The sequence below is a fragment of the Salmo trutta genome, chromosome 5, assembly GCF_901001165.1.
Source record: "Salmo trutta chromosome 5, fSalTru1.1, whole genome shotgun sequence".
NCBI classification, from domain to species: Eukaryota; Metazoa; Chordata; class Actinopteri; order Salmoniformes; family Salmonidae; genus Salmo; species Salmo trutta.
Genome location: NC_042961.1, coordinates 61,145,091 through 61,169,048, shown reverse-complemented (window position 1 = coordinate 61,169,048; position 23,958 = coordinate 61,145,091). Strand labels below are relative to the sequence as shown.

At 42.1% G+C, this 23,958-nt stretch overlaps 1 protein-coding gene across 1 annotated transcript; it reads right to left on the bottom strand.

The window, feature by feature from the left end:
• Nucleotides 1–10,128: 10,128 nt before the first annotated feature.
• LOC115194668 (zinc finger protein 493-like) lies at nucleotides 10,129–18,924 on the bottom strand. The gene is made up of 3 exons (XM_029754542.1): nucleotides 18,583–18,924; nucleotides 17,243–17,680; nucleotides 10,129–12,643 (listed from the first exon to the last, which is right to left on the bottom strand). Exons 1-3 carry the CDS (start codon nucleotides 18,746–18,748, stop codon nucleotides 10,266–10,268), a joined length of 2,982 nt encoding a protein of 993 aa, XP_029610402.1. The 5' UTR covers nucleotides 18,749–18,924; the 3' UTR covers nucleotides 10,129–10,265.
• Between the last annotated feature and the right edge of the window lie 5,034 nt (nucleotides 18,925–23,958).

The following is a 23,958-nucleotide window of genomic DNA, read 5'->3' as shown; positions in this document are numbered from 1 at the left end:
CAGGGTGTTAGGCTAAGGCATGACAAGGTGAGTATACCTCTTTCGTCTCGTGGTACACTAGGTCCCATTACGGTGAGGAACTCCAGGTCCACAGATGAAGGGTTTGACGCGCATCCCTGGGTGTAAAACAAATTATAATTTTTTAATCTTTTTTTCCCTTCACATTTTCAAACAGTACAATTTATATTTTCCAATGGGGCTATACATTTAGGTGAGGTTTTTTTCTCACCTGAGTATCCTTGTTTCACTGCCAAAAATAAGCTACAGGAGTTTTTTGAGCGAGAATAAAGATGACTTTTGAGTAGTAAGACGTATAAAAGCAACAGATACCATTAATAAGAAGGGGCTAGAAGAGTCTTATATGGTGAGCTACCGAGTGGCGAGGACAGACAAACCCCATACTATTGTGGAGGACTTAATTCTTCCTGCTGCCGCGGATATGGCTGTGACAATGCTGAGGATAAGGCCCAAAAAACTATACAGACAATGACTTCATCGAGCAACACTGTTTCACGACGCATCACTGACATGGCAGGAGATGTTTTGAAACAATTGCTACTTCGCATGCAAGCCAGTGAATTATATGCGTTACAGCTGGATGATGGGTCAACAGACGTGGCGGGTCTGGCACAGCTCCTGGTATATGTCTGTAACGTTTATGGGGGGTCAGTTACGGAAGACATCCTATTCTGCAAATCACTGGAAACCAGGACAACAGGAGAGGATATTTTTAAAGCACTGGACAGCTTTGTGACATCAAATGGACTTTGGTGGTCAAGATGTGTGGGTATCTGTACTGATGGCGCAAAAGCCATGACAGGGAGACATAGTGGAGTGATAACGTGCGTGCAAGCAGTTGCTCCCGACGCCACTTGGGTTCACTGCAGCATCCACCGAGAGGCTCTTGCTGCCAAGGGAATGCCTGACAGCTTGAAAGACGTTTTGGACACTGCAGTGAAAATGGTTAACTTTGTTAAAGGAAGGCCCCTGAACTCTTGTGTATATTCTGCATTATGTAAATATATCGGCAGCGACCATGTAACACTTTTACAACATGCAGAAGTGTGCTGGTTATCAAGGGGCAAAGTATTGACACGTTTTTTTGAATTGGGAGACAAGTTTAAAGTTTTCTTTACTGACTATAATTTTCACTTGTCTGACTGCTTGCATGATGACGAGTTTCTCACACGACTGGCCTATCTGGGTGATGTTTTTTCTCGCCTGAATGATCTGAATCTAGGATTACAGGGACTCTTCGCAACTATATTCAATGTGCGGGATAAAATTCAGGCTATGATTAAGAAGTTGGAGCTCTTTTCTGTCTGCATTAACAAGGACAACACACAGGTCTTTCCATTATTGTATGATTTTTTGTGTGCAAATTAACTCAAGTTTACGGACAATGTCAAATGTGATATGGCGAAGCACTTGAGTGAGCTGGGTGGAAATTATGCAGGTACTTTCCCGAAACGGATGACACAAACAGCTGGATTCATTATCCCTTTCGTGCCCTGCCTCCAGTCCACTTACCGATATCTGAACAAGAGCCTCATTGAAATTGCAAGAAGCGGTTCTGTGAAAATTCAATTTAATCAGAAGCCACTGCCAGATTTCTGGATTGGGCTGCGCTCAGAGTTTCTTGCCTTGGCAAATCGCGCTGTTAAAAGACACTGATGCCCTTTGCAATTACGTACCTATGTAAGAGTGGATTCTCGGCCCTCACTAGCATGAAAACTAAATAGAGGCACAGACAAAGTGTGTGGAAAATTATTTACCTCAAGGATCTGACCCTTTTTTACAATTTTCGCCTAAAATGACACCCAAATCTAACTGCCTATAGCTCAGGCATTGAAGCAAGGATATGCATATTCTTGATACTATTTAAAAGGAAACACTTTCAAGTTTGTGGAAATGTGAAATGAATGTATGAGAATATAACACAGATCTGGTAAAAGATAATACAAAGAAATAACCATCTGGTTTTTTTGTATTTTTAATGTACCATCTTTGAAATGCAAGAGAAAGGCAATGTATTATTCCAGCCCAGGCGCAATTTAGACTTTGGCAACTAGATGGCAGCAGTGTATGTGCAAAGTTTCAGACTGATCCAATGAACCATTGCGTTTCTGTTCAAACTTCTGTATCAAGACTGCCCAAATGTGCCTAATTGGTTTATGAATACATTTTCAAGTTCAAAACTGGGCACTCTCCTCAAACAATAATTCTTTCACTGTAATAGCTACTGTAAATTGGACAGTTGTCACACCCTGATCTGTTTCACCTGCCTTTGTGATTGTCTACATCACCCTCCAGGTGTCACCCATCTTCCCCATTATCCCCTGTGTATTCATGCCTGTGTATTCTGTCTGTGCCAGTTGGTCTTGTTTGTTCAAGCCAACCAGCATTTTGTCTCAGCTCCTGCTTTTCCCCAGTTTCTTGTTTTCTCACCCTCCTGGTTTTGACCCTTGCCTGTCCTGTCTGCCGACCTGTACCTTTGCCCTACCGACCTCTGCCTGCCGTCCTGTACCTTTGCCCCACTTCTCTGGACTATTGACCCCTGCCTGCCTTGACCTGTTTATTTGCCTGCCCCATTTGGGATTATTAAACTATTGGTTGTCCGACGTGGTCTGCATCTGGGTCTTACCTTCGTATCTGATAACAGTGCAGTTACATTAAGAACAAATTCTTATGTACAATGACGGCATCCTGGGGAACAGTGGGTTAACTGCCTTGTTCAGGGGTAGAACGACAGATTTTAACCTTGTCAGCTCAGGGATTCGATCCAGCAACCTTGCGGTTACTGGCCCAACATTCTAACCACGAGGCTACCTGCCACCCAAGACTAGCAGTGATAATAGAAATAGATAACTACATGTGGGGAAAACGTTATAATATATTATATAACTTATTGTATGAACTGAATTGAAAGACAACTCATTGTAACACAGGCGACTCCTGAAAGCTGCAACGGCTTGGGACTTCATTCTATAGCTGGAGGACTCCTGATATCTCCAGGAGTGAGAAGTATCATTTTTTGTTGTCTTTATCTGTTGTGGTATAGTACTGTCTTTTTGCTAGCTAGGGCCATCTACTTTAGGTCCTTGTTATTGAGGAAAAATATACTTTCTTTGCCTGTGATATGTGGTTGTCCCACCTAGCTAACTAAAGATGAATGCAGTAACTGGTCACTATGAAGTGTCTGCTAAATGACTTGAATGTAAATGACTGATGTGACAGCTTTTTTTTTTTAAATAATTATTTATTACAAAAAACACAAGGAAGGGGTAACATTAAAGTATGAGAACATGAAGGACAAACACTACAGCATCAAGACACTATCAGTCTTTCTGCAACAGACCCATCCTTATGTGTGAGGGTGCGTGTGCATGATAGTGATATAAAATATATGTCATAGTTAACTTTTTCATGATCACAATCTTGTGAAACCAGAACCCTCCAAGATCCCCCCCCCACAGTTCCCCAATAGCTGTCCCTCAACCATTCGAGACCCCTCCCACAGTCCTACCCCCCCGAAGATTATTTAAAAAATATATATAATTAATTCCATTCCCCAAGAAACCCCCACAGCACCAACACCCAAGAGAATGAACTAAAGAGGAAAAAGGACAAGACAGAAGAAAACAGCAAACAACAATGCACTTTAAAAAAAATAATAATACATTTAAAACAAAGGACATCAAGGACGACTGAAATTATAACAGCAACGCCAACTGTATATGTTTGTGTGCATGTCTGGCACTATTACATGTATGTGTGTGTTCTTGTATGTGTTTATTTGAATGAGAGTGTGTGTATATGCATGTGTACAAACACCTGCACGGCATCAGCCTCAGGCAAACTGGCATTAGTTGTAAAAACACTGCCTCTTTGTGTCATTCAAGTGTACTTTTATTATGTTTTATTTTGACTTTTTTTTCTCCTTTATCGTTTGACCATCATTCTATCTCTCACACAGCCACTCCAATCAATTTTCAATTTTAGATCAATGTTCTGCATTTTCAGCAATTCCTGAACCCGAACCTGAGACCAGAAACAGGCTACCTGAGGGCAATACCAAAATAAATGGTCTATTGATTCTGTATCCTCACAACAAAATCTGCAGAGCTTCGATGATTTTATGCCCCAAATATTCAACAATTTGTTGGTGGCAAGAATTCTATATAATAATTTTAGCTGAAAAGCATGAAGTCTTGAATCTTGCATTGTTTTATACACTGCTCAAAAAAATAAAGGGAACACTTAAACAACACAATGTAACTCCAAGTCAATCACACTTCTGTGAAATCAAACTGTCCACTTAGGAAGCAACACTGATTGACAATAAATTTCACATGCTGTTGTGCAAATGGAATAGACAACAGGTGGAAATTATAGGCAATTAGCAAGACACCCCCAATAAAGGAGTGGTTCTGCAGGTGGTGACCACAGACCACTTCTCAGTTTGTATGCTTCCTGGCTGATGTTTTGGTCACTTTTGAATGCTGGCGGTGCTTTCACTCCAGTGGTAGCATGAGACGGAGTCTACAACCCACACAAGTGGCTCAGGTAGTGCAGCTCATCCAGGATGGCACATCAATGCGAGCTGTGGCAAGAAGGTTTGCTGTGTCTGTCAGCGTAGTGTCCAGAGCATGGAGGCGCTACCAGGAGACAGGCCAGTACATCAGGAGACGTGGAGGAGGCCGTAGGAGGGCAACAACCCAGCAGCAGGACCGCTACCTCCGCCTTTGTGCAAGGAGGAGCAGGAGGAGCACTGCCAAAGCCCTGCAAAATGACCTCCAGCAGGCCACAAATGTGCATGTGTCTGCTCAAACGGTCAGAAACAGACTCCATAAGGGTGGTATGAGGGCCTGACGTCCACAGGTGGGGGTTGTGCTTACAGTCCAACACCGTGCAGGACGTTTGGCATTTGCCAGAGAATACCAAGATTGGCAAATTCGCCACTGGCGCCCTGTGCTCTTCACAGATTAAAGCAGGTTCACACTGAGCACATGTGACAGACGTGACAGAGTCTGGAGACGCCGTGGAGAACGTTCTGCTGCCTGCAACATCCTCCAGCATGACCGGTTTGGCGGTGGGTCAGTCATGGTGTGGGTTGGCATTTCTTTGGGGGGCCGCACAGCCCTCCATGTGCTCGCCAGAGGTAGCCTGACTGCCATTAGGTACCGAGATGAGATCCTCAGACCCCTTGTGAGACCATATGCTGGTGCGGTTGGCCCTGGGTTCCTCCTAATGCAAGACAATGCTAGACCTCATGTGGCTGAAGTGTGTCAGCAGTTCCTGCAAGAGGAAGGCATTGATGCTATGGACTGGCCCGCCCATTCCCCAGACCTGAATCCAATTGAGCACATCTGGGACATCATGTCTCGCTCCATCCACCAACGCCACGTTGCACCACAGACTGTCCAGGAGTTGGCGGATGCTTTAGACCAGGTCTGGGAGGAGATCCCTCAGGAGACCATCCGCCACCTCATCAGGAGCATGCCCAGGCGTTGTAGGGAGGTCATACAGGCACGTGGAGGCCACACACACTACTGAGCCTCATTTTGACTTGTTTTAAGGACATTACATCAAAGTTGGATCAGCCTGTAGTGTGGTTTTCCACTTTAATTTTGAGTGTGACTCCAAATCCAGACCTCCATGGGTTGATAAATTGGATTTCCATTGATTATTTTTGTGTGATTTTGTTGTCAGCACATTCAACTATGTAAAGAAAAAAGTATTTAATAAGATTATTTCATTCATTCAGATCTAGGATGTGTTATTTTCGTGTTCCCTTTATTTTTTTGAGCAGTGTATATGAACTCATACACCCTGTACCATGGAATCGGTACATCAAAAATCTCTTTCCAAATATTTTGCAATCTGTATGGCACAGTTGTCAACATCCTGGTCCTCAAATGAAACTGGTATACTTTCCTATTTATGCTATATTTATTCCTCCACCAGTTTTGATCCTTTATATTGGGCAGACAGACCAGTTCCCTACCTCCTCCCGCTGCCACCCGCCTCCTCCATTTTTGGGGCAATGCTGTAATCAATTGGTTGTACTCTTGGATTGAGCAGACCTTCCCATACAATTCTGATAACTCCATGAAGGACATAACTCTACCATTACAATATCATTTAAGAACAAAATACGCTTTTCAAACTTTCCCATAAATACAGGTATTTTATCAACCAGCACATTTGAGTTCAGCCATAATATTTGTTCTATATTTTCAGGGGGATGAAATTGAAATTGTAGCCAGCTCTGCAATGCTTGTTTGAAAAAAAAGAGATACTTTGAAAAAAGTATAATTTTCAATTAATCGAAAATGAGACATGCAATCTGCACAAAGGCAAAAAGGCCATTTTTAAACAATGGATGAGCTTTTCTTATTAATCTACTTGAGAGCCATTTAGGGTTCAAGTAAAACTTTTGAATGAGTGAAGCTTTTAGAGAGAGGTTTAGTGATTTTATATTTAATAATCTCAACCCACCCAATGCATATTCATTATATAGATGGGCTCGTTTTATTTATTCATATGATTTGAAAAAAACGAAGGCAGCTCCATAAGTGAGTAAACTGAGTAAACTGAGATATGACTAAGGAGTTAATCAGGGCAATTTTTCCATAAATAGACAGGTATTTACCTCTCCATGGTTGCAGAATCTTGTCTATTTTTACAGGTTTTCTATTGAAATTCATTGTGGAGAGCTTATTTATATATTTTGTGATATGAATACCGAGTATGTCTACTTCACCATCAGCCCATTTTATAGGTAAACTGCAGGGTAATGTAAAATTTTGATTTTTTTAAGGATCCAATACATAATATTGTAGACTTATCATAATTAGGTTTTAGTCCAGAGTACAGAAAAGTTATCAAGATCTTTAATGAGACATTGCAGGGATCTAGCTTGCGGACTTAACATAAACCTTGAGTCATCAGCATACATGGACACCTTTGTTTTTAAGTCTTGGATTTCTAATTCTCTAATGTTGTTATTGGATCTGATTTTAATAGCTAGCATTTCGATGGCCATAACAAATAGATATGGTGACAGCGGACACCCTTGTTTAACTCCTCTTGACAATTCAAAACTCTATGAGAAGTAGCCGTTATTTACTATTTTACACCTGGGGTTGCTATACATTATTTTTACCCATTTTATAAGAGAATTACCGAAATTGAAAAAAATCCAGGCATTTATAAATAAAATCCAGTCTTACTTTATCAAATGCCTTTTCAAAATCCGCTTTAAATACTATTCCTGGCTTCTTATATGTTTCATGATGTTCTATTATTTCTAGTAGGTGTTGTATATTATCTCCAATGTATCGTCCATGTAAAAAACCTGTCTGATCAGGATGAACAATACCTGGTAAAACCCTGAGTGCTATGCATTTTGCTAGTATTTCTGCATCACAACATTGACGTGTAAGGGGCCTCCAGTTTTTTAGATAGACCTGGGTCTTGTTTTAATAATAGAGAAATCAGACCTTCCGGCTGAGTACCTGACAGACTAACATTTCTATAGGAGTAGTTAAAACAATCTAACAATGGAGCTTTTAGTATATAAAAAAATACTTAATATACCTCTACCGGTATCCCATCAAGCCCTGGGGTTTTTCCAGACTGAAAGGATTTAGACTGAAGTTCTTCCTCTGTAATTTGGCCTTCGCACTGATCTTTCTGTACATTTTTTATATTATTTGGAAAGAACTCCTTACCGTAATCTTCATTCAGTGGGAGAGAATGAGACGGAAAAGCGAACATCTGCCTAAAATAATCAGCTTCCTCTTTTAAAATATCATTCGGAGAATTATAAATGACTCCGTCTTCAGTAACGAGTTTTTGCAAATTATTTTTGTTAGCGTTCCTGTATTGGAGATTTAGGAAGAATTTTGTGAATTTTTCTCCATATTCCATCCAGTTTGCTTTATTTTTGTAATAGATTACATTAGATCATTCTTGAATAAGTTCCTCAAGTTCTTTTTGTTTTTCCTCTAAGTTATTTTGTATCTCTGTAGTATTGTTTTTATTGCTATCTACCTGTACTATTAGTTCATGGATTTCCCTCGTTAGTCTTGTTTCTTTAGCCAGAAACTGCTTTTCTATTATTGAATTGAATGACCCCCTAAAGGTACATTTAAAAGGTATCCCAAACAATAAAGGGATTTGCTGAACCTATATATTATACTGGAAAAAATTCAGTTATAAATTATTTTGTCTTAGTTAAAAATAAGTTGTCCTCCAGTAAACTTTGGTTAAATTTCCAATATTCCCGTCCACGTGGAAAATCTATAAGAGTTTATGTGAATGCCAATTAGATGATGATCTGATCACATTCTGTCTCCTATCAAAACCTTAACCTTTGATTCAAGAGAAAAAGAGACAAGAAAGTAGTCAAGACGACTAGCTTGATTAAGTCTCCTCCATGTATATCTCACTAGGTTGGGGTTTTTTAGTCTCCAAATATCCACTATTTCTAATGTGTCCATAATATTTGTGATTTCCTGAAGGGCACGGTGATGATAGTTTGTAGAGTGATTACCTTTACGGTCCATTGCGTTACTTAACACTGTGTTATAGTCTCCTACCATAATGATTAGATCATTTGTTGCCTGTAAGTTCAATAAATTGGTAGAAATGTTTTCGAAGAAGTGTGGATCATCCTGATTTAGACCATATAGATTAATGAGCCAAATCTCTTTTTCGTCCACTTTCATATTCAAAAGGATCCACCTTCCTGATCATTCCTGACTATTTGCACATTCAGATCTACATTTTTGTTAATTAATATCATCACACCCTTTGAGTTCCTTTGTCCATGACGGAAAATTATTTCACCACCCCATTCCTTTTTCCACACAACTTCATCTAAGGATGTAGAGTGAGTTTCCTGTAAACAGTATATGTTATATTCCTTTTCTGTTAGCCATGTAAAGACTGATCTTTTTTTAATAATCTGCTAAACCGTTACAATTATAACTGGCTATACTTATTTCACCTCTTACCATAACTAGATACTATTCTCAGTCTAAACTGACCATAATTAGTGCTTGTAAAGTTACTGCCATCAGAGGTATTATGAAGGTCAAAACTAGAGCTTTCAAATGTCTGATATTTAGAATTCAAGAAATAGGTTCTAGCAGTATTTGTTTTATTCCCTAGCCTGTTCGCCTGTGAGCCAATGCCACAGATGTTAGAAAATTGAGACAAATTATGTGTGTAACAAATCTGAGTAGGTTGATGTGTATGATATTGGATGTGATATAATGAGTGTGTACGATGTCTGTATAAGAGTAAGACTATAATGTGTGATGTCCACATAAATAATAACTCTGCCAATTTGCATGGTTGAGTGTCTGTGTGTGTAACATGTAGTGTGTATAGCCTTAATATTCATGATGATAATTGTAATCCATATCGTATCACCATCATAGTTGCATCATAATTACCTTTAACATCATTGAAAAACACATCCCAACATTTCCATAGCAATTGATGTTTCACCTGATCATGAAAGGGACCTTGCATTACTCTAGAGACGGCTTCACTACAGTAATGTATTCCGTACAATATGTTATTATTCCCCAATGTCCCTATTCTGATATCTTCCTTGCTTGTTGTAAACATATATAAATGTGTAGACAAATACATAAAAAAGATAGACAAACAATAAACACATTCAATTATAAAACAGTTTGACAATAGAGAGGGGGAGAGAAGAGAGCGAGATCAGGTGTGTGTGTGTATAAGTCCGTATGTGTAAGCAAACACTTTTATGTGTTGCATCTAATTGAGTACGTAAAATATGAAATATATTTTGATTTAACACTTTTGGCTACTACATGATTCTATGTGTTATTTCATAGAACAGATTCCCTTAATTCATTTAAAAAATGTCTAACAATGAATAAACTTTTTTTTTGAATGAAATCTTGTTTTGCTCAGAAAACTTGGGGGCCAAATAAAATCACCTATTGGGAATCCTACATTACATCTGGACATCTTGTATCCATATCTGACTAAGACATTGAATGTTCACAATGTCTTAGTTAGAGTTGGTCCACAGGTGTATCTCAATACTCTCTTAATCCCCTCTGTGTTCTCATTTACTTTCTTTGTGGATGTTTTTCACGTGTCAGCAGATTAGTCTTCTGAATTAATATTTTATCAGACTGAGCAGCCATGTTGTTTCCGATTGAAGCTTTTCCCTCAGTCACCACAGCTAAATGGTTTCTCTCCTGTGCGAGTCAGTTTATGATCAGTTTATGAATGGTTAGGTGCCCCTTTCGATTGAAGTTTTTCCTGTCACCACAGCTAAATGGTTTCTCTCTTGTGTGAGTCACTTTATGACTGTTTAGGTACCTCTTCCGATTGAAGCTTTTCCCGCAGTCACCACAGCTAAATGGTTTCTCTCCTGTGTGAGTCAGTTTATGTTCAGTTAGGCTCAACTTCCGACTGAAGCTTTTCCCGCAGTCACCACAGCTAAATGGTTTCTCTCCTGTGTGAATCAGCATATGTCTCCTTAGGTCCCCCTTCAGAATAAAGCTCTTCTCACAGTTTCCACAGGTGAATGGTTTCTCTCCTGTGTGAATCAGTTTATGCATAGTTAAAGAGTCCTTCCGATTGAAGCTTTTCCCACAGTCACCACAGCTAAATGGTTTCTCTCCTGTGTGAGTCAGTTTATGCCTGGTTAGGTGCTTCTTGTTATTAAAGCTTTTCCCACAGTCACCACAGACAAATGGCTTCTCTCCTGTGTGAATCCTCATGTGCCTGGGCAGAACTCCTTTGTATTTGAAGGTCTTTCCACAAACAGGGCAGGTGCAGGGTTTCCCACGATGACAGAGTCGGACATGGGCCTTCAGTTTGTGGATAGTTAAAGGCTCCTTCCGATTGAAGCTTTTCCCACAGTCACCACAGCTAAATGGTTTCTCTCCTGTGTGAGTCAGTTTGTGCGTAGTTAAGGTCTCCTTGCGATTGAAGCTTTTCCCACAGTCACCACAGATGAATGGCTTCTCTCCTGTGTGAGTCACTTTATGCCTGGTTAGGTGCTTCTTGTTATTAAAGCTTTTCCCACAGTCACCACAGACAAATGGCTTCTCTCCTGTGTGAGTCACTTTATGCCTGGTTAGGTGCTTCTTGTTATTAAAGCTTTTCCCACAGTCACCACAGACAAATGGCTTCTCTCCTGTGTGAATCCTCATGTGCCTGGGCAGAACTCCTTTGTATTTGAAGGTCTTTCCACAAACAGGGCAGGTGCAGGGTTTCCCACGATGACAGAGTCGGACATGGGCCTTCAGTTTGTGGATAGTTAAAGGCTCCTTCCGATTGAAGCTTTTCCCACAGTCACCACAGCTAAATGGTTTCTCTCCTGTGTGAATCAGGATATGTCTACTTAGGCTCCTCTTCTGAATAAAGCTCTTCTCACAGTTTACACAGGTGAATGGTTTCTCTCCTGTGTGAATCAGTTTATGCATAGTTAAAGACTCTTTCCGATTGAAGCTTTTCCCACAGTCACCACAGCTAAATGATTTCTCTCCTGTGTGAATCAGGATATGTCTCCTTAGGTGTCCCTTCAGAGTAAAGCTCTTCCCACAGTCACCACAGCTAAATGATTTCTCTCCAGTGTGAGTCAGTTTGTGCATAGTTAAAAGCTCCTTACAAATGAAGATTTTCCCACAGTCACCACAGCTAAATGGTTTCTCTCTTGTGTGAGTCAGTTTATGCATGGTTAAGTGCTCTTTCCGAATGAAGCTTTTCCCACAGTCACCACAGGTGAATGGTTTCTCTCCTGTGTGAGTCAGTTTATGCCTGTTTAGGAAATCCTTGCGATTGAAGCTTTTCCCACAGTCACCACAGATAAATGGTCTCTCTCCTGTGTGAATCCTCATGTGCCTGGACAGATCTCTTTTGTGTTTGAAGGTCTTTCCACAAACAGGGCATGTGCAGGGTTTCCCACCGTGACAGAGTCGGACATGGGCCTTCAGTTTACAGGTGGAGATGTAGCGTTTTTGGCAGGAACTACATTCAATGGGTATCTTACTGAAGAGAGTCACATGTCTCTGCAGGTCAGCTTTCAGAGCAAACGTTTCTCCACAGTCACGGCAGTGGTGAGTTCTTCTAGCTGTGGTGCTGGGTTTGGAACAGTGTTTCTCCAATGGTGGGCTGGGATCCAATGGTGGGCTGCTGTCAAGTCCTACTGTGTCGCTGCTTACAGCTGAGCTGTGGCTGGAGGCATTGTTTTGATTATCGGGAGGGTCACAGGGAATGTAGAGACCCTTTAGGTGGGTCACATTTAGGTGGGTCACATTGACAAAAGGTTTCAGATCCACTAGTTTAGAGTCACGCTCTCTGTTCTCCACAGTCTGGGTTTGGGGAAGAGTCAAGGACTGAAGTGGGTCCTCCTGATCACATTCATTTATCACACAGGAAGGAGTGAATATGGAGTCTTTGGTATCAAAGAGCCCTTGAAGCTGCTCTTCCTGCTGACTGGTCCTGACTTCCTCCTGTTCCTCATTAATCTGTATGGTCTCTGGGTCCTTCTGTCCCAGACTGGGGCTCCACTCCCGCTCACAGTGCTGCTGTTCAGGGGGAACTTCCTCTTCAGAGACAGAGAACTTCAGAGAGTCTGGAGGGAAGGAGAGGAGGAACAGATGTTATTTATATATTACAGAATTAAATACAACACTTTAATCACAAATGTGAATTATAGATCTCAATGATTTTTTTATTGAAAATGTCTTTATTGGCATTGATCCAAAATAATAACAGTAGCTAAAATAAAGTGCAATACAGATCATTAATAGTTTTACTGCTCCCAAACTTGATATTTTAATAAAGCTTGTACACGTCCTAATAATTTGAAAGATTGCTCAGAAAACTAGATGTTTTGATCACCGTATGCTTACTAGAGGTCGACTGATTAATCGGAATGGCCGATTAATTAGGGCCGATTTCAAGTTTTCACGAGGAGACTGCGTGGCAGGCTGACTACCTGTTATGCGAGTGCAGCAAGGAGCCAAGGTAAGGTGCTAGCTAGCATTAAACGTATCTTATAAAAAACAATCAATCTTAACATAATCACTAGTTAACTACACATGGTTGATGATATTACTAGTTTATCTAGCTTGTTTTCTATCCAAATCTACTAATAATATGCATATTCTAGTTTCTGGGCAGGAGTAGTAACCAGATTAAATCGGGTACGTTTTTTATCCGGCCGTGAAAATGCCACCTATCTGCCACCTATCCCAAAGAAGTTAACACAGTGTCCGAAGAAGGCCCAGAAGTATACAGAATGGTGTCGTCTGCGTAGAGGTGGATTAGAGACTCACCAACAGCAAGAGCGACATCATTGATGTATACAGAGAAAAGAGTTGGCCCAAGAATTTAACCCTGTGGCACCCCCATAGAGACTGCCAGAGGTCCGGGCAACAGGCCCTCCGATTTGACACACTGAACTCTATCAGAGAAGTAGTTGGTGAACCAGGCGAGGCAATCATTTGAGAAACCAAGGCTATTGAGTCTGCCGATGAGGATGTGGTGATTGACAGAGTCGAAAGCTTTGGCCAGGTCAATGAATACGGCAGCACAGTATTGTTTCTTATCGATGGCGGTTACGATATCGTTTAGGACCTTGAGCGTGGCTGAGGTGCACCCATGACCAGCTCTGAAACCAGATTGCATAGCGGAGAAGGTGCGGTGGGATTCAAAATGGTCGGTAATCTGTTTGTTGACTTGGCTTTCGAAGACCTTAGAAAGGCAGGGTAGGATAGATATAGGTCTGTAGCAGTTTTGGTCAAGAGTGTCCCCTCCTTTGAAGAGGGGGATGACAGCAGCTGCTTTCCAATCTTTGGGAATCTCAGACGACACGAAAGAGAGGTTGAACAGGCTAGTAATAGGGGTTGCAACAATTTCGGCAGATCATTTTAAAAAGAAAGGGTCCAGATTGTCTAGCCCGGCTGATTTGTAGGGGTCCAGATTTTGCAGCTCTTTCAGAACATCAGCTGAATGGATTTGGGAGAAGGAGAAATGGGGAAGGCTTGGGCGAGTAGCTGTGGGGGGTGCAGTGCTGTTGACTGCGGTAGGGGTAGCCAGGTGGAAAGCATGGCCAGCCGTAGAAAAATGCTTATTGAAATTCTCAATTATAGTGGGTTTATCGGTGGTGATAGAGTTTCCTATCCTCAGTGCAGTGGGCAGCTGGGAGGAGGTGTTCTTATTCTCCATGGACTTTACAGTGTCCCAGAACTTTTTTGAGTTTGTGTTGAAGGAAGCAAATTTCTGCTTGAAAAAGCTAGCCTTGGCTTTTCTAACTGCCTGTGTATATTTGTTCCTAACTTCCCTGAAAAGTTGCATATCACGGGGGCTGTTCGATGCTAATGCAGAACGCCACAGGATGTTTTTGTGTTGGTTAAGGGCAGTCAGGTCTGGAGAGAACCAAGGGCTATATCTGTTCCTGGTTCTAAATTTCTTGAATGGGGCATGCTTATTTAAGATGGAGAGGAAGGCATTTAAAAAAAATAACCAGGCATCCTCTACTGACGGGATGAGGTCAATATCCTTCCAGGATACCCGGGCCAGGTCGATTAGAAAGGCTTGCTCGCTGAAATGTTTCAGGGAGCGTTTGACAGTGATGAGTGGAGGTCGTTTGACCGCTGACCCATTACGGATGCAGGCAATGATCGCTGAGATCTTGGTTGAAAACAGCAGCGGTGTATTTAGAGGGCAAGTTGGTTAGGATGATATCTATGAGGGTACCAGTGTTTATATATCTATGAGGGTACCACGGCTTTGGGGTGGTACCTGGTGGGTTCATTAATAATTTGTGTGAGATTGAGGGCATCAAGCTTGGATTGTAGGATGGCTGGGGTGTTAAGCATGTCCCAGTTTAGGTCACCTAGCAGCACGAGCTCTGAAGATAGATGGGGGGCAATCAGTTCACATATGTTGTCCAGAGCACAGCTGGGGGCTGAGGGTGGTCTATAGCAGGCGGCAACGGTGAGAGACTTGTTTTTAGAGAGATGGATTTTTAAAAGTAGAAGTTCAAATTGTTTGGGTACAGACCTGGATAGTAGGACAGAACTCTGCAGGCTATCTCTGCAGTAGATTGCCACACCGCCCCCTTTAGCCGTTCTATCTTGTCTGAAAATGTTGTAGTTAGGGATGAAGATTTCAGAGTTTTTGGTGGACTTCCTAAGCCAGGATTCAGACATGGCTAGGACATCCGGGTGGGCAGAGTGTGCTAAAGCAATTAATAAAACAAACTTAGGGAGGAGGCTTCTAATGTTAACATGCATGAAACCAAGGCTATTACGGTTACAGAAGTCATCAAAAGAGAGCGCCTGGGGAATAGGAGTGGAGCTAGGTACTGCAGGGCCTGGATTCACCTCTTCATCACCAGAGGAACAGAGGAGGAGGAGGATAAGGGTACGGTTAAAAGCTATGAGGATTGGTCGTCTGTGACGTCCGGAATAGAGAGTAAAAGGAGCAGGTTTCTGGGGGCGATAAAATAGCTTCAAGGTATAATGTTCAGACAAAGGTATGGTAGGATGTGAATACAGTGGAGGTAAACCTAGGCATTGAGTGATGATGAGAGAGATATTGTCTAGAAACATCATTGAAACCAGAAGATGTCATAGCACGTGTGGGTGGAGGAACTGAAAGGTTGGAGAAGGTATAATGAGCAGGGCTAGAGGCTCTACAGTGAAATAAGGCAATAAACACTAACCAGAACAGCAATGGACAAGGCATATTGACATTAAGGAGAGGCATGCTTAGCCGAGTGATCAAAGGGTCCAGTGAGAGTCAGACAGCTAGCCGGGCCATAAGTAGCAAGCTGGTGGAAGATGGAGGGAGGTCTGTTTTTAGCCACCTCATGCGTTTCCGTCTGTAGATTAGTGGGGTTCCGTGTGGTAGGGGGGACCAGTCCAATTGGCAAAATAGTTATAGTTATAGTGGCCCAAGAAAATTCTCCGATAGACCTATTCAGATAGCAGCCGATAAGACAGCTAACAATTAGCGGGCCGCAGATGGGCGTTGGGGTTACGTCGCGACGGAGGGGCCAGTTGGATAACTCCCTCGGGCAGATAACGTCGGTAGTCCAGTCGTGAGGGCCCGATGGGGCTCCACATCGGCAGTAAAACGGGTCCGGAGAGGTGATTGTAGCCCAGGAGTGGCTGATCGAACTCTTCAGCTGGCTACCTCCGGAATAATTGGTGTTAGCTCCGGGACCGACTTTAGCCAATAGTCACTCGGATAGCAGCTAACTAGCTGCAAGATCCAGGTGTAAATGTCCAGAGCCTGCGGTAGAAATCCAGGGATATGGAGAGAGAATAGGTCCGATATGCTCTGGTCTGAGTCGCGCTGTACAAAACTGGCGATAGCTTTTCGAGCTAATGGATAGCTGATGACCGCTTATGACTTCAAGCCTATCAACTCCCGAGATTAGGCTGGCAATACTAAAGTACCTATTAGAACATCCAATAGTCAAAGGTATATAGTCAAATAATAACTACAACCTAAAACTTCTTACCTGGGAATATTGAAGACTCATGTTAAAAGGAACCACCAGCTTTCATTTGTTCTCATGTTCTGAGCAAGGAACTTAAACGTTAACTTTTTTACATGGCACATATTGCACTTTTACTTTCTTCTCCAACACATTGTTTTTGCATTATTTAAACCAAATTGAACATGTTTCATTATTTATTTGAGACTAAATGTATTTTATTGATGTATTATATTAAGTTAAAATAAAAGTGTTCATTTAGTATTGTTGTAATTGTCATTATTAACAAATATAGATATAAAAATCGGCCGATTAATCGGTATCGGCTTTTTTTGGGGGTCCTCCAATAATCGGTATCGGCGTTGAAAAATCATAATCGGTCGACCTCTACTGCTTACTTCTATTATGACCTCACGGCGTTTAAGATGACTGAAGCCGTACTCTGCCTACTGCCATCATCAATATAATATTGAATTACTAGTGTGAACGTAAACATACTCACAGTCTCTAATGAAATGCATTGGAGTCAGAAAGGCTGTGCTATATAAGCTATTTCAATCATCTTTTCCTGACAGATAACTTTTTAATTATGCTCGGTGAATATTAGCTATATTATAAACTGTTCTTTAAAAATGGATGCAATGGAGATCCCTGTTACCGGAAACAGTTTATTAACTAAGTAGAACCGCAGCTAGCTAGGTATTAGATCTACGTACAAACCTATTCTACATAGTTTTATCTCTGGTGTCCTCCGCAGCAGTCTCCGTAGCAGATCATTCTCTTCCTGGTACTCTGCTACAGTTTCCTCAACCGCACCAAGAATCTCCACAGCAGCAGATGCTGTTAAACATTCATTTAACAACACACGAAACAACTGTAGTTTAGACGTTTTCAGTGGACTGAGACTTGGGTGTTCAGCTAGTATGGCTTCTTGATGTGGGTCCATCTGATCACATTCACTTCTCACACAGGAAGGAGTGCATATGGAGTCTCTGGTATCAACGAGCCCTTGAAACTGCTCTTCCTGCTGACTGGTCCTGACTTCCTCTTGATCCTCGTTCATCTTTCTGGTCTCTGGGTCCTTCTGCCCCAGACTGGGGCTCCACTCCTGCTGCTCAGGGGGAACCTCCTCTTCAGAGACAGAGAGCTGCAGGGAGTCTGGACGGAAGGAGAGGAATAGGGGAGTGTAAACCTCTGCTATGTATTTATTTAGACAGTGAAACTAACATTTACAAATGTGGCTCTATATTCCAGAATTTGGGATTTGAGATCAAATGTTTATATGAGGTGACAGTACAGAATGTCACCTTTTATTTGAGGGAATTTTCATTATATCTGTTTTACCATTTAGAAATCAAAGCACTTTATGTATCTAGTCCCCCAACGTGAAGAAGTCATAAGCGTTTGGATAAATTAACTTAGTGTATTACAGTAGTCAGAAGTGTAGTATTTGATCCCATATTCCTTACACACATTAAGCTTGTGAAACCACATACTTGTTGAATGCATTTGCAGTTTGTTTTGGTTGTGTTGTGGGTTTTGCCCAATAGGAAGTGAATGGTGAATAATGTATGGTGTAAGTTTGGAGTCCCTTTTATTGTAAATACAATAGAATCTGTTTCTGGATAATAATGAATGAATCTTCAATGACGACAAGTGAGAAAGTTAAAAGGAACAAAGATCATCACCCCCCAAAATGCTGACCTCCCCTGTTATTGGTAAGGAGGGAGGTATATGATCTTCACTCCTGATTTTGACGGATATGATCTTCATTATTCATCATTTATTTGTGATTATCCATAATCATAGTAGCTGTCACATGAATGTATAACTGTTCAGAAACATATTATATTCTTATTTACGTTTTTTTTGTTATTACTCCAAAAGTACAATACGTTACACTTGAAATGTGTGTAATTTAGCAGACGCTCTTATCTGCAGCAATTACAGGACACATCAGGGATAAGTGCTTTGCTCAAGTGCACATGGACAGATTTTTAACCTCATGTGGAAATAGTGAAGGGGTCTGAATACTTTCCGAATGCACTGTACATACGTACCTGTTCTACATAGTTGAACCTCTGATGTGATCTCCAGCAGTCTCCGTAGCCGATCATTCTCCTCCTGGTATTTCACTACCGTTTTCTCAACTTCCCCGAAAATCTCCACAGCAGCCGAAGTTAAGCGCTCATTTAGAAACACATGAAACGACTGTTGTTGAGACATTTTAAGTTGACTGGTAGCTAGTTAGCTATTCAGCTGCTAGCTTCTTCCACCAGGAAAGAACGATGTTCACTAGAAAGAAAAGTCCACTCGCAAGCTCACTTCCGCCTGTATCAGCGGGTGGCAAGACAATACCACAGCGCCTCTATGTGGATGGAGAGTTAACTACAAGGTACTGACTATTTTTATTTCATTTAATCAGGAAAGTCGGTTAAGAACAAATTCTTATTTACAGTGACGGCATCCTGGGGAACAGTGGGTCAATTGGCTTGTTCAGAATGACAGATTTTAACCTTGTCAGCTCTGGGATTTGATCCAGCAACCTTTTGGTTATTGGCCCACCATTCTAACCACAAGGCTACTGGCCACCCAAGACTAATAGTGATAATGGAAATGTGGGGAAAACGTTATAATAGGTTATATTACTTATTTTTTATATGTTTCTTATTTCCCCCCCCCCAAAAAAACATAAAAAAAGACAGCAATACCAACATTGACATTCATTGTACTGTTGAATGGGATGGCCAATTTAGAGGACCAAACAAAACTTAACTCACACATACACAAAATAAAACAAAACCCTATTAGGTTGTACATGTATAAGAAGACAGCATATAGTCATTACAAGCAGTGTAGTTAAGCCAAAAATAAATATTGAATCGAGTACAGCACAGAGTAGCAGCAGATCGTCAACCCAGTTATGAAGCGGGACTAGACCATTTATCCAGTATCGGCTGCCATATTTAGTAAAACAATGGACTTCTATTGGAGGTATTGTATCGTATCTTTTCCATATGTATTACATTCCCTAAATCCTGAATTACATTCCCTAAATTCTTGTTCCCAAGCCCTTTTAATAGTGTCTGTGGATACCTCCATGTTTTTAATAGTGTCTGTGGATACCTCTATGTGGGCCTGTAGCACATCCTACAGTCTAGAGACCGGCCCTTTTGAATGGAGTTTGACAAGGATCAGGCTGTCTAATGTAGGATTATTTGGCTTAATGCCATACTGTGGATATGTGTCCTTAAGAAATTCCTGATTTGGACGTATCTGAAAAAATGTGTTGTTGGCATGTTGAACTTTCCCTGTAATTGTTGAAATTAAGCTAACTGACCATCCATGTATAAATGACCAATTGCTGTAAGCCCCTTCTCCCTCCACTGTGAAAACATCATATCATCCAACGCAGGGTGGAAAGCATGATTCAGGCTAATCGGGCTGTCAATGTATACAGTGGGTATGTGAAGAAAATACCTAGAGATAAAGAAACCTGTGTAGTACAACCATTTTAATAGCGTTTATACGACCAACCAAGGAGATAGGCAGAGTTTTCCAAAAATCTATATTTTGTTTAAGCTGATAAATGTTCATGTCCCAATTCGTTTTCAATAGCTGATCAAGATCTCTTGTCACTACAATGCCAAGGCTTGTGAACTTGTCTATCACTGTTCTAAATGGGGTAGATTGCAGAAATTGCATATCCACAGGCCGTGATATCGGCATCAATTCGCTTTTTTTGCCAATTTATCTTGTAGCCAGAGAATGAGCTGAATGTATTCATCAAGTTAAGTAAGGGGGGGATATAAGTTTTAGGCTTGGATAAAAACAAAAGAACATCGTCTGCATATAGGGACATTTTGTGTTGCGTGTCTTTTATTTGAACAGAAGCTATATCGGCACATGCCCGAATGCGTGTAGCAAGGTGTTCCATGGCTATAGCGGAGAGCAGCCGAAATAGGGCAATAGAAAGCTACATGTGGGGAAAACGTTATGTTATATAACTTATTGTATGAACTGAATTGAAAGACAACTTATTGTAACACAGGCGACTCCTGAAAGCTGCAACGGCTTGGGACTTCATTCTATAGCTGGAGGACTCCTGATATCTCCAGGAGTCATAAGTATCATTTTTTGTTGTCTTTATCTGTTGTGGTATAGTACTGTCTTTTTGTGAACGAGGGCCATCTACTTTAGGTGCTTCCTGTCTTCCCAGCAGCCTACTTGGTGTGAGCTGCTGACTGCTCATTATTTGCAGATAGTTGCTGACACATCATCCAGGATCAAGGGGCAGGGAAATTTGTGACTAGTTTTGGTAATCAGTGCCTGTATTGGAGAGGAAGTGGTTTCACCTCTCCAAGGCAATCAGCAATTAGTACAGGGAGGTGTGCTCTCCACCTCTGCGAGGCAATTATCAATTAGTGTTAGTACTTCAGTCTCACCTGGTTTCTCAGCAGCAGCTGTAAGCAGCAGCGGTCGTGTCAGTGGTGGTTTTGTGGCAAAACTAAGACCGTCACCGAAACAAAGATGGTTCTGCCAAGTTATTCGAGGAACGCTCCACACCACTCTCTCATCTAACCTAGTTATTTACAGATTCTCACTTTGCTCTTTTGTAGCTTTGTCAACTATGTGTTTTTAATATAAATATAAATATATATATAAATATTACACCCATTTTCTTCTCAAATTCCTGATCTCCAATTACGATCTTGTCTCATCGCTGCCACTCCTCAACGGGCCGGGGAGATGCGAAGGTTGAGTCATGCGTCCTCTGAAACATGACCCGCCAAACTGCGCTTCTTAACACCCACCTGATTAATCCGGAAGCCAGCTGCACCAATGTGTCAACTGTTCAACTGACTACCGAAGTCAGCCTGCAGACGCCCAGCCCGCCACAAGGAGTCGCTAGAGCGCAATGAGCAAAGTAAAGCCCCCCCGACCAAACCCTCCCCTAACCTGGACGACGCTTGGCCAATTGTGCGCCTCCCTATGGGACTCCCGGTCACGGCCAGTTGTGACACAGCCTGTGATCGAACCCAGGTTTGTAGTGACACCTCAAGCACTGCGATGCAGTGCCTTAGACCGCTACACCACTCTGGAGGCCCAATGTGTCTGTTTTTTGTACCTGTTCACACCTCTCCCTGTAGGCTTTACAGATGCTCCCCACCCCTTGGCTTGGCTGCAACCCTTTTAATTTAGTGTACCCTGCGCGCTCAACCCATGTGAAATTCCGGTATCTGGCAGCCTGTGGAACTGCCGATCAACTCTCTGATCAACTCTCTCGTTATCTCTCTCAGAAAAATCTTCTTGATCCTAACCAGTCAGGCTTCAAGACAGGTCACTCAACCGAGACTGCTCTTCTCTGTGTCATGGAGGCTCTCCGGCACTGCCAAAGCTGACTCTCCCTCCTCTGTCCTCATCGGTCTATCCGCTGCCTTCGCCACCAAGAACCATCAGATCCTCCTCTCCAGCCTCTCAGGGCTGGGCGTCTCCGGCTCTGCACGCTCTTGGATTGCATCCTGCCTGGCAGGCCGCTCCTACCAGGTGACGGGGAGAGGAACTTTGTCTGCACCACGTACTCTCACTACTGGTGTCCCCCAGGGGCTTGGTTCTAGGCCCTCTCATCTTCTCTCTATACACCAAGTCTCTCTGCTCCATCATATCCTCACATGGTCTCTCCTATTGCTATAAGGATGACACTCAACTACTTTTCTCCTTCCCCCGCCCTTCTGACACCAGGTGGCGACACGCATCTCTGCATGCCTGGCAAATATCTCAACTTGGATGTCGGCCCACCACCTCAAGCTCAACCTCGACAAGATGGAACTTCTCTTCATCCCGGGGAAGGCCTGTCCACTCAAAGACTTCTCCATCACGGTGACCCTGGACAACACCCTGTCATTCTCTGCAAACATCGAAGTAGTGACCCGCTCCTGCAGGTTCATGCTCTACAACAGGGGAACTCAACTACTTTTTGAGAAGGACCAGTGACACAAATTTCCTTGGTGGAAAAGGATGGATATCGTCCTTTATCGTCGCTGTGGTACAGCGTATTAACACATGTATTCATCTACGACTTTGGAAACATGTTATATCAAATGTACATTAAATGAGAATAAGAATTTGAATTTCAACTTCTTTTGAATGTCCAACATTGCTGAAGAACAAAAGTGGTTGCATAATTGTCTATGCAAAAAGTGCAATGTGAAACATTGTACACAGGCCTTAAAGTAACCAAACATATATTAATTTAGTTTTTATGGAGAACAAAAATTATCTGAATGCACAGGTCATCACTGTGGGCCATGAAATATTAATCAAAATGGTGTGAGAGCAACTCTTAGAGATACTGGTGCCAGTGTTCATTAGTGAGCCTGGTGTTTAAGTAAGTTCATTGTGGAGAAGGCTGATTCACAGCTGTATGTGGAGCCAAACATGGTCAGGCTGTATAGTGCCAGTTTCTTGAGAGCCGGGACATCAGCCACAGGCACCATCTTTCCCCAGAAAGTAACAGGGTCACAGTCACCAGAATGCTCCTTCAAAGACATATTTTCTTGCAGCTCAATCAACTCCGTTTACAGTGATGCAACTTCTACCCATCTGAAGATCTGTTTTGCTTCTTCTGACAACTTTGTCACATTTGTGATCAAGAAGGAGTTCTGGATGAGCAGCAGCAGCTCTCTTCCAACAGTGAAGTTATCCATCAGCTTCTGGATGAAATCAACATAGTTGGGAACATCTTTGTCTCCCTGCGTTTGCACCAGAATATTGGGGAAGTGGACAGGTTGTCCCTGGAGCTTATTCTTGAAAAGCTCCAATTCTTTCGGGGAAAGCCCGGAATGCTGTTATCAAATCAAACTTTATTTGTCACATGCGCCGAACACAACAGGTGTAGACCTTACAGTTAAATGCTTACTTACAAGCCATTAACCAACAATGCAGTTAAGAAAAATACCTAAAAAAAATTACAAAAGTGAGGCTATATACAGGGGGTACCGGTACAGAGTCAATGTGCGGGGGCACTGGTTAGTTGAGGTAATTGAGGTAATATGTACATGTAGGTAGAGTTAGAGTTATTAAAGTGACTATGCATTGATAATAATAGAGAGTAGCAGCAACGTAAAAGAGGGAGGGTGGGGGCAATGCAAATAGTCTGGGTAGCCATTTGATTAGATGTTTAGGAGTCTTATGGCTTGGGGTAGAAGTTGTTTGGAAGCCTCTTGGACCTAGACTTGGCGCTCCGGTACCACTTGCCGTGCGGTAGCAGAGAGAACAGTCTATGACTAGGGTGGCTGGAGTCTTTGACAATTTTTTGGGCCTTCCTCTGACACGGCCTGGTATAGAGGTCCTGGATGGCAAGAAGCTTGGCCCCAGTGATGTACTGGGCCGTACACACTACCCTCTGTAGTGCCTTGTGGTCAGAGGCCGAGCAG

Excerpts from the sequence above, each read along its gene's own strand:
- LOC115194668 (XM_029754542.1), bottom strand. The coding sequence starts at position 18,748 with ATGTCTCAACAACAGTCGTTTCATGTGTTTCTAAATGAGCGCTTAACT. Across the intron at positions 17,681-18,582 it reads GGTTCAACTATGTAGAACAG|ACTCCCTGCAGCTCTCTGTC; the intron begins GTACGTATGTAC and ends CCTTCCGTCCAG. Across the intron at positions 12,644-17,242 it reads GATAAAACTATGTAGAATAG|ACTCTCTGAAGTTCTCTGTC; the intron begins GTTTGTACGTAG and ends CCTTCCCTCCAG.